The sequence below is a fragment of the Mandrillus leucophaeus genome, unplaced genomic scaffold (assembly GCF_000951045.1).
Source record: "Mandrillus leucophaeus isolate KB7577 unplaced genomic scaffold, Mleu.le_1.0 Scaffold5, whole genome shotgun sequence".
NCBI classification, from domain to species: Eukaryota; Metazoa; Chordata; class Mammalia; order Primates; family Cercopithecidae; genus Mandrillus; species Mandrillus leucophaeus.
Window position 1 is genome coordinate 1,326,077 of NW_012105364.1, and position 10,846 is coordinate 1,336,922.

Below are 10,846 nucleotides of genomic sequence, written 5' to 3' on the forward strand. Positions count from 1 at the left end.
GGAAGGAAGGAAGGAAGGAAGGAAGGAAGGAAGGAAGGAAGGGCTGGTCCAATAAAACACAGATGCAGTTGGATTCAGCAGGCAGGCCAGGTTCAGCTGCCACTTTTCAACCCTGATAATGCAACAGACCAATGAATCACTGTACATCTTATTTGCTCTGAAGGTTACAAAGGGCTCATCACAGGTTCCAGCGCACTTACCTCAGGCCCACCCAGCCCAGCTTAGCCCCCAAAAAGCTCCTCCAGGTCTTTGCCTAGGAACTGAGGCATACTAAAAAGCTTAGTGGCTGAAGAATTAAATACTTACCACTTGAGCTTCCAGCAGTAGAATACTGAGAGGTATCAAGGAATTTTCGAGGAGTAGGGAGGTTTGTAACATCAATCAGAGGAACAGAAGCATCTTTCACAAGGGAGCTGAACGGGAAAAGAAGCACTAGTTACCACTTTCTCCAAAACCAACTGAAGTCCTCCCACTACATGCCCCACCCTTACACTTTTGTTTTTGTCATGAGTCCTCTTTACACTAGAACTTCAAACATCTGGATCTCCCCAGTATATTTTCAATAAAGAGGTGACTGTCACAGACAGGGGTATAAAAATGTATTGTAAGAGTTCTAAGTACTTAAATTTTTATTTTGTCATTTCATTCAATGCTGTTTAAAAAATTAGCGTAGTGTATTCTGGATCACTGGATAACCACCTTGTAATAACACTATGCCAGGCAATTTCACTATTCTCCTTTGTATCTGTATTAAATATTAATTTATCAACAAAGAAAGATCAAATGACAACATGCCGTGATACTGAATAAAGGTTTAACTAGTGTTTACGTATGTTTTTCAGGCTACAGTTTTTGACATATTCCAGAAGTTTACTACATTTAGTTTTCTTCAAAAGAGACTCATACATTTCATGACGTTGATAATCACAACAATTAAAATGATTTAAGGATCTCAAACAGGTTAATTCAGTATTTGATTACCCATTTCACCTTTCCTAAAAAGGCCAAGCTCCTCATCTTAATAATTAACTTTAAATAAACTAATAAACTTTAAATAAACTAATAAACTTCCTTCAAAATAAACACATTAATTTTAAATCATGAAAACTATAAAAATCAAAATTTCAAAAAAATTCCCATCTCAAAGTACCTGTTAAGTGCAAGAATACAGGCAATGCCAAGCCAACTAAACTGTATGCCCTACTCTCAAGAAATGGAATCGTCTCGCCACACTATCTACAACAGAAGAGCCCCTCGGAGCCAAATCCAAGGGTAGGGAAGTCAAAGCCGTAATTCTCACTTTTTAGTACTGAAATACATCATCAGTAGCACTGGCTACGGAGAGCAGGCAAAGGAAGAGCAGGAAGAGACCACGCCCATAGGAAAGATTTCCTCAAATGGAAGGAAGGATTTGTGCAATTGGGAACAACATCTGCCCCCACCACAGCGATATATCCCCATCTCCCACCTACACTCCTTTTGGAACAAATGTGCTAGGTATGTGTGTATTTATAATCCAATAAAAAACAAACATGTTCTCTCAGAGAACTTTGAAAAATAAAGTTTGTTAGGTTCAAGTGATAATTTCGCACTGTGTTAAAGAGCGAAATTATCACTTAAGGTTTTATTCTTTTCATTGAGTGCAAATAATGTGGGAGCCACTGTCTTAGGCCTTGAGGATTGCTATGACAGTCGTTAACTTCTCCCTTTTCACTTGTTACAAGGAACAAGGGAATCATTACTCAAACGATTCTTCAGCATCCATTATGTGCTTGGCACTGCGCTCAGTTCTGAGGATGCGAGTATGACTAAGATATGAACTAAACCAAACAACATTATTTCCAAATGAGCTAAACCAAACAGCGTATTTCCAATTGTTAAAATCACCCACAGGCTAATGTGAAAAGTGAAGTATGAGATATTAAAGTAACAGAAAGCATTTACCAGGAATTGAACTGGCATCCTCCCAACAACTCTTTTCCACCAATATAAACCTGTAAGTTCCCAGCCTAAACTATCTTAAGAAAATCCAACAGTCCTCAAATCCAATAACTTTTCATAATGGTTTATCTATTTATAAAATAGATCATCGATTTGTCCGTTCTTTCGTGTTTTATGACTTCTTTTGTCTTCTCTTTTTTTTCCACTTAATGACGTCATCCTCTTTCACCTGCATTTTACTCACAATTAGAAAACACTTTACAGGTTCCCCTAGGCCCTGGATACAGATGCCCAAAGACACAGAGAGCTCTTTCCACCATCTTTCCTTGCCACCGTAATGGTGTGCATAAATGTCCTGTCTGCTGCTTTCAAGAGCATCGACAATGCCGAAAAGAGAGGCAAACACCTGGTTCTTACTAGACCTTGTTCCAAAGTCATTGTCTGGTGTCTTCATCAACTGTGACGACAAAGTATGGGTACATGGTCGAATTTGAAATCACTGATGATCACAGAGCTGGAAAAATTGTTGTGAACCTCACAGTGTGACCAAGTTGTTGTGAACAAGTGTGATCAGCCCCAGATTTGACGTTCAACTCAAAGATCTAGAAAAATCTAGAAAAATCACAGAATAATCTGCTCCCATATCACCAGTTTGGTTTCATTGTACTGATTTAGCTCACATCATGGACCAAGAAGAAGCAACACAAAAACACACAGGAGAGAAAATCCTGGGGTTCTTCATCTAGCGATGTAATACATATTTACAAATAAAATGCTTCAATGGACAAATGAATAAAGTAAAATAAATTTTTTTTTTTTTTGAGACAGAGTCTTGCTCGGTCACCCAGGCTGGAGGGCAATGGCCGGATCTCAGCTCACTGCAAGCTCCGCCTCCCAGGTTTACGCCATTCTCCTGCCTCAGCCTCCCGAGTAGCTGGGACTACAGGCGCCCGCCACCTCGCCGGGCTAGTTTTTTGTATTTTTTTAGTAGAGACGGGGTCTCACCATGTTAGCCAGGATGGTCTCGATTTCCTGACCTCGTGATCTGCCTGTCTCGGCCTCCCAAAGTGCTGGGACAATAAAATTTTTTTTAATTATAAAAAAAAGACACAGGTTTATGGTACTGCTGCAGAGTAAAAAAACTTCAACTTTAAATGACAGGAAAAATATAATACATTGTCTAAATATTTAAATATTTCTATAACAAAGTGGAGGAATTATTTTCAAAGCATAAACAAAGGTATCAATCAGCGGAGAAATTCAGTTATATAGCTGGAATACTGCCTGCCACACCTAATGATGAAAGAGTGCACACTGATATTTTTCAGTGCACACTGATATTTTTACGTGTATTTATAACAGTACATACTTCTATGAACACAGATGTACATGCGAATCACTTTAGATTAAATCCTACAATTATTTTCTCAGTTTTAACCTAAAAACATATTTCAGTTAAATTTACAGTGATAAACGACTTGCCATTTCAACTCTGAAAAACATAACCTGCTGATTTTATTATCAGAGCCAGAAGGGCCCTTGAACTCCATCAATAAACTTTTAGAAAGTCAATTTACTGCAAAACTATTTTCATACACTCATCTCTCTCTCTAAAATGTTCCCTTAGGCTTCAATTTTCTCCTTTGTGAGCACTAACCCAAATGCAAGTAACTCTGGAAATGACTTTAGATTTGCTCCTGCTGTTTTATGAAAGGACTTAGTCTGAAAAGTTCCAGAGAAAGGGGCACACCCACTCACTTTGTGACTACAGACATGAATGAAGCTCAGCAGAAGGTAGGCGCTATTGTAGAATATCGCATTAAATAGTATGGACCTCAGTTTCCATTTCACAACAGAGAAAAAGACCTCTTCTCACCACATATCAGAGATTAAGCTGAGAAGGGATTAATTAATACCTTCAAAGGGTTTTTAATCTCTCAGAGAAAGCATTTTTTGAAAACAAAAAATAAAATAAAAATTAGACTGTTCTTTTGGAAATATTGATATTTTTCATTTTAAATACATGATTACAATTTTTTAAATCCATTCAGAATCATTCATAACTGAGATCAAAAGACAGCTGATATACAGTAAATCCCTGCCAGTATAAAACAGTCCACCCAAAATTACCAATTATATATTGTGACCGAATGCATTTTGCCATTTAATAGCAACATGGTAGAGGACAAGAAAAGTATACAACAAATTAAACCAAAAACAAGCAACAACAACCACTGCCACTGTAACCTCAAGAACTTCCTGGCCATGAACCAACCATCCAACTAGTAAAGATCTGCTTCTAAATGTTAGATTTCAAAATTTCACGACATGGAAACAGTTTTTTAAGAGGGGTTAGAAGTGCTGACAGCTTATTAAACATCTACTTTTTAATTATAACATATTTCTGTTCCTTCATTTAGCAATAAATGGGTTCAACTACGTACAAAATTTACAACTGCGACTCATTTGGTTGATTTTGTGAAACTAAAAAATGACAGAGATGAGTTGAACTTTGAGTTGTAAATCGAATTAACTGACATATTCAATTCTTAACCAGAACAGCTGGCACAGTACCTGTCAAAGAGCAAGTGCTCATAAAATTTTGTTAAATCAAACTGAGCTGAGAAATATCTGTCAAAGATAATGTGCCCTTAGTAAGAAGATTTAACTAAATAATGAAACAGGAATGGCTGGCATAGTAATTCTCCATAGTTCTAAGATCTGGTGGAACACTCAGAAAGAATAATGAATGATTTAGAGGGTATAAAAGTAAAAATGAGCCATCGTTTCAAATGACAGACCAAGGGTGAAGACATGGTAACAGAAAATAAAGTGAAGTTAAAAATTTAAAATCTAAGCAAAGAGGGAAAAAAAAAAAAACAAACACTGAAAGATAAAAGGAAAACCAACATATGTGAACAGAAAAAAAAAATCTTTAAAAGACAAAATAGGGAACAAACACAATGGAGTCAAGAACGTTCTCTACATGCCCAGAGACAAATATGGACACCAAATTTTCTCTTCCATGAGCTAGAGGATGTCCAGGATGGCTGAGAAGGCAAGGTTAAACCAAGTATTAATCCAAGAGATCATGCAATAAATAAAAGAATTACTTTTAAACAACTTTTTAATTTTATCTGATTATAAAGGTGCAAATTCTTTCTAGAAAATATAAAAAAAAAAATAATCCATTCACATCATTTTGGTATATTGCCTTCCAAAACATCTTATAGAAAGGAGCATCAAGGCCAAGCACAGTGGTACGCCTGTTACTTAGGAGGCTGAGGTGCAAGGATTGCTTGAAAAAAAATTTAAAAATGAGTCTCTGTCTCTCCATCCACCCCCAACATCGCACACCACAAAAATGGCACACATGCTCCTTTTTCAACATTCTTTGATCATCCTGCATAGTTTTGAATTCTAGTTTTTCCCTTCAAGCATATAGCCTAAGCATTTTCCCATTTCATTTTTAAAAATCTTCAAAAGGATCATCAGTAATTGTATTACTTTTTAAAAACATGCTCATGATGTACACAGGAAATAAAAGAATTTCTACTTCCCTATTCCCCACCTCACATTTCCATTTCTCACAAGTAATTCCTTTTGTCAGTGTTTTGACATTATCTGTCTGGACATTTTCTATACACATACAAATATTTATACCAACATATAAAGTATACATATTTAAGTTTCTATCCTTTCAATCTTTCACAAATAGGTTCATACTATCTACGCTATTTTTCAATTTGCTTTTGGGACCCAAAAATGCACCTTAGAAACCTTTCCATATCAGCACATAGAGACTATCATCATTCAAGTTCTATAATTACATGGTATCAATATACCATACTCCTCTTGATGAACATTTAAGCTGCATATTTTTGTTGTTCTTACCAACAATGTCACAATGAATATCTTGTTACATATATTTTTATGAAATGGTACTGTTTTTGTAGGATGTAGATCTAGAAACAAAATTCCCTGGACAAAGAATATGCAAATTTATTTTCCAAAAAGGCATACTGATTATTCCACCATCAAGAGAAAGGTATGCATTTCCGCCATCTTTGCCATTATAACATGCTATCAATGTCTTTGAACAAAAAATTGCATTTAATTTTTCAAGTGTATTTCTCTGACTACTCATGATATTGAACAATCTTATGTTTATTAGCCATTTGTATTTTTAATCTATGAACAGTCTATATCCCTTTTTACTAAGCTTAAATATCTGCATGCTTTAGATATTAAAGCGTTATATGACATACATATATTTTCTCAGAGTGTAGTTTATCCTCTGACTCCGTTAAGTTTTGGGTTTTTAAATGGCTAAACCATTTAATATATTTCTTTATGTCTTCTGATATGCTTGGAAAAGGCTCCTCCACACATATCCTTCTATAAGTTTTTCTAATGCTAATACAGTGTTATGTGATTTTTACATCTGGCTGAATTATTTGTACATAAGAGGTAGGCATCTAAATTTATTTTCTTCAAATCAACAGTCAATTGTCTGAACACTATATATTAAATAGCCTTCATTACCCCCAGCTGACTTGAACTATTGTTCAAAAATACCAAAGTCCATAGATCCTGGGGTCTATTTCTCAACTCTACTTTGTCTCACCCATCTGATTTTCTATTTGCATGTCTGTACTGTTTGCTTTTTTAAAAAAATTTTGTTTTTGCATGTCTGTACTGTTTTGACTAAAACAGTTTTACAATATGCTTTGATATCACATAAGAAATGCCCCCCTCATAACCTCCCTTCACAATTCTTTTAAACAATTCTTACGCATGTATTCATCCATGTGAACTGTAGATTTCATTTGACAGTTTCAAAATTTTCAACTGGAATTTAACTGGAACTGACATCTTCATGAGCTAAGAACAAGGACAGTCTCACCATTTATTTGTTTCATTTCCTCCAAATAAACTATTTATTATTTTTTGTATGTGAGCATGTACCTTTCTTTCATTTGTCAATTCTACTGCCTATTTTCTACTTTGAAAATGTCTAGTAGTCTTTATACGTAAGTGCCTTCATGTGATTTCCTTTGTTTTCTCCCGCAGTAGAAATTTGTTGGGTGTTTGTTTTGGGTACCAAATAGCTGAACAGTCCATCCCCACTGACTGCATCAAAGCAAAAAGAAGGCCCCACTTCCTACTATGGAAGCTGAAGGAGGCCAGGCATTACCAGGTTCAGCAACCTGGATGCTTGAATCCAGAACTTTGAATCTTGAAGAGATAAAGGAAAGATGCAGGGACATTTAGAGATCATTTACAGAAGAGTTTAAAATCCAGCTATTGTGGGCAGGGTGCCAGCAAAAATAGCAACCCAAACAGACCCTTCCTGTGGCTTGTCTAAGACTGTGTGTGCTCAGCTGCTTAATCTCCGTTGGTTCCTACTGGGTTTTAGAGCCTGATTATACAGACTTCCCATAGATTCCGTGAACAACCTGATAACTTTCCAATAAATTCTTTTCCTATTTTAGTTACCCAGACTGATTTCCTCTATTTGCAATCAAGAATCTTGGCATATAATGAAACCATTTAACCATTTTTTGTTTTTCTCTCATCAACAGAGGACCTTGAAGGACACAATGTTATTCTAGGACCTTCTGCACATCATTTCACTTAAAGTTACAGCTTCATGTCACTTAAAGTCACAGTTTCCAAGTACCTATTGAGAGCATTAAGTGAGAACTTACTGTGCAGGCAGATTCAGGGTTCAGTACTATCTGTAGTTTCAGGTACCTACTGTGGGTCTTGGAACATATCCCCCGCTGACAAAGTAGGGCAGCAGTACAATATTCTTTGTAATACAGAACATTTTTACTTGTCTTCTCTATTCATTTTTAAATATAAAAATCTTTAAATATACATATCTAGATCAATAAAAACAAAATTAAACATTTTCTCTATTAAAGTCCAAAACAAAACTTCACCCTCATCTTAAGCAAGAATTCAGCATTCTTTTCTCCTACCTATCCAAATTTCCTAGTCACTATTAACTGAGTAAAAAGGGATATAAATTCTGTTTACTATTAGAGAGTACTCCTTGACTACATAGACCTTTTTTTGTTTGTTTTTTGAGATAGAGTCTTGTTCTGTCACCCAGGCTGGAATATAGTGGCGTAATCTCGGCTCAATGCAACCTCCACTTCCTGGGTTCAAGTGATTCTCCTGCCTCAGCCTCCTGAGTAGCTGGGACGACAGGCACGTACCACCATGCCTGGCTAACTTATATTTTTAGTAGAGATGGGGTTTTACCATGTTGACCAGGCTGGTCTCAAACTCCTGACCTCAAGTGATCCTCCTGCCTCGGACTCCCAAAGTTTATTACAGGCATGAGCCATCACGCCTGGCCAACATTTTTTTCAACAATGGTTTTTAGCTGATATTCTCAATCTTGCAAAAATATATTTTTCAGTTACTTACAAATATACATGTACATATTTAACGGTATGTGGCCCTCAAAGTTGTTTCAAACTACTTACAACTTTATTGTTCTCTGGTTGTAATTTTGACGTATGTCTTACAGTTTACCTCTGAGAATTTTGCTCAGAAAAAGAATATTAATGATTTTTTTATTATAAATTCATATCTGAGAATGTCTCTCTGTCACCTACACATATCAATGTCCCCTTGGCTGGGCAGAGAAGTCTTTGATCCCAACTCTTCTCCATTCAGCTTTATAGACTTTGTTCTATTGTCTTCTGGCATTAGTATTCAGCAAATCCTGGTGAGCCTGATTTTTGCTCCTTTCTGTGTAACTGAACTGGTTTTAAGTGTATAAAAAGAATACCAAATAATAGTGGTCTGAGTAAAACAAAACTTCCTCTCATATTAAAGAAGTACCCCATCCAGGGCTAGAAAAGAGGTTCAAGGTGATCATGGAGTTTCGGATGTGGCTTCTATCCTCAAGGTCACCTTGTGTCTAGGATGGCTTGATGGCACCAATCTATGTCCCAGATAGAAAGTAAAGAAAGGCAAATGAGGGGTAAAAGAGTGAGCATACCAGTTTAATTGGTATCTTTGAAAAATTAATGACCTCCCCATTCAACAGCTTGCAAACTGAAGTCCCACTAATCGCCCTCTAGCTATATGGTAGGATGGAAAATGCAGCCTTTTAGCTGGGCCTATAGCCACCAGGAATGAAATAAAGATTGTCATTAAAAATTAAGGGAAGGATGGATATTGGGTGGGCAAATAATTATCTCTATCACTTCAGATCACATAATATTTCTTCTTGGTGCTTATAAAATTTGTTTTTGAAAATCATAAAAGTTTCCAGATTATATCAAAGAGTAACTTTTTTTATTAAGTTTTTTATTAATTTTACCTTAAATTCTTTCAACTTGCAGACTTGTTTTTCTGTTTAAGTGGGTTTCTTTATTTATACTCTAATTATTGCTTCTGATCCCCTGAGTTCACTCCTACTGCCATAATAAAGTAACACAGACTGGATAGCTTAGACAACAGAAATTTACTTTCTCACAGTTCTGCAGGCTGGAAGTCTGTGATCAAGGTGCGGGCGTGGTTGGTTTCTTCTGAGACCTCTCTCCTTTGCTTGTAGGTAACCATCTTCTCCCTGTGTCTTCATATGGTCTTCCCTCCAAGTGTGTCAAATTTCCTTTTTATAAGGACATCAGTCCAACTGGATTAGGGCCCACACTAATGACCTCATTTCAACTTAAGTTACTTCCTAAAAGACCCTATTTCCAAATACAGTCATATTCTGAGGTACTGGGGGATTAGGATTTCAATATATGAATTTTAGGGGGAATATAATTCAGCCCCAAACACTATCATTTTAGTGTGATCCTCTGGAAACCCTAAAATCACTGGATTGGCCACTGTTCATCTTCCATATTTATCATCTTCCTTTTGGCATCTTGTCTTTTTCCTCTTCATCATGAGAAAAGTTTTCCCTTCACATCAGTGATTCAGATCTTCTCTCTAAAGTTTTAAAGACTTAAATTTCCCTACTTCATTTTGGTTTCCTTACATGTTTTTCATGTTTTAGTTAGCTCTGTTAGCATCTCTCCTTACTCTGTTCTTGTAACTCCTGGTTACTGTTTTCATATAAGCTATGCGCCTGCTGCATACAACCACAAAATCTCAATAATGTTCAACAATAAGCATATATTTTGGTGGTTGGTTGATGCAGGCTAGGCAGGTCTGCTGATCTTCAGTCAGTTCCATGTGTCTCTCACCCTTCTCCTGGGACCAACAGCAAGACAATGGCAGAAGCATGAGAGGCCACACTCAACAGCATAAGCACATTTGAAGCCCCTGCTTGTGTCATGTACCCTAATGATGGCAAAAGTCAAAGCCCCAAAACCAAAGGGTAGGAAATACTCCTCTTCCACTAAAGTAAAGGGGAAAGGAGTGATTATTCTGAATAGTCTACTACATCGTGTTTCTTGTATTTTTTGAGAAACTTTGAGCTTAAGTCTCTTAAATGTTTCTTGCTTGCTTTACATAAATTTTTTTTAAATAAAAGTTCTTCCTCTGAGACCTCAAAATAATGCTTATTTTCCCTTATAATATAGAATATTTTCACAGGACTCATAGTGATTCTATTACTTAACCTTGTATGGGAAGAAATCTCTTCAGATCTGCTATTTATCACCAGGCATTGTAGAAAGAATTCCTTAGCACTTCCCCTACCCACCACTTGACTCTCTGCCGAGGTACTGACAGATACCGTACTCAGAGCTAGCCTTGAAGTTATGTCTCAGGTACATATCAAATCTGTGTGCCTGGCAGAAGTTTTTCTAGTACCCATCTGCTGAAAAGAGGTAGAAACTTCTCTTTCTCTGTCAGGGTCTCTGATTAAACTGAAGCATCACACGCAAATTTGGCATTTTTTGTTCAAACAGGGTAAGAAAGACTTCAT

The 10,846-nt window shown here is 36.5% G+C and overlaps 1 protein-coding gene across 3 annotated transcripts in view; it reads right to left on the minus strand.

The window, feature by feature from the left end:
- EXOC4 (exocyst complex component 4) overlaps nt 1-10,846 on the minus strand; it is an 870,987-nt gene that overhangs the window by 791,862 nt on the left and 68,279 nt on the right. For all 3 annotated transcript variants that reach the window (XM_011995827.1, XM_011995828.1, XM_011995829.1), the window contains one exon: nt 307-413. In XM_011995827.1, the coding sequence (XP_011851217.1) occupies nt 307-413 (107 nt within the window). The remainder of the gene's footprint in view (nt 1-306; nt 414-10,846) is intronic.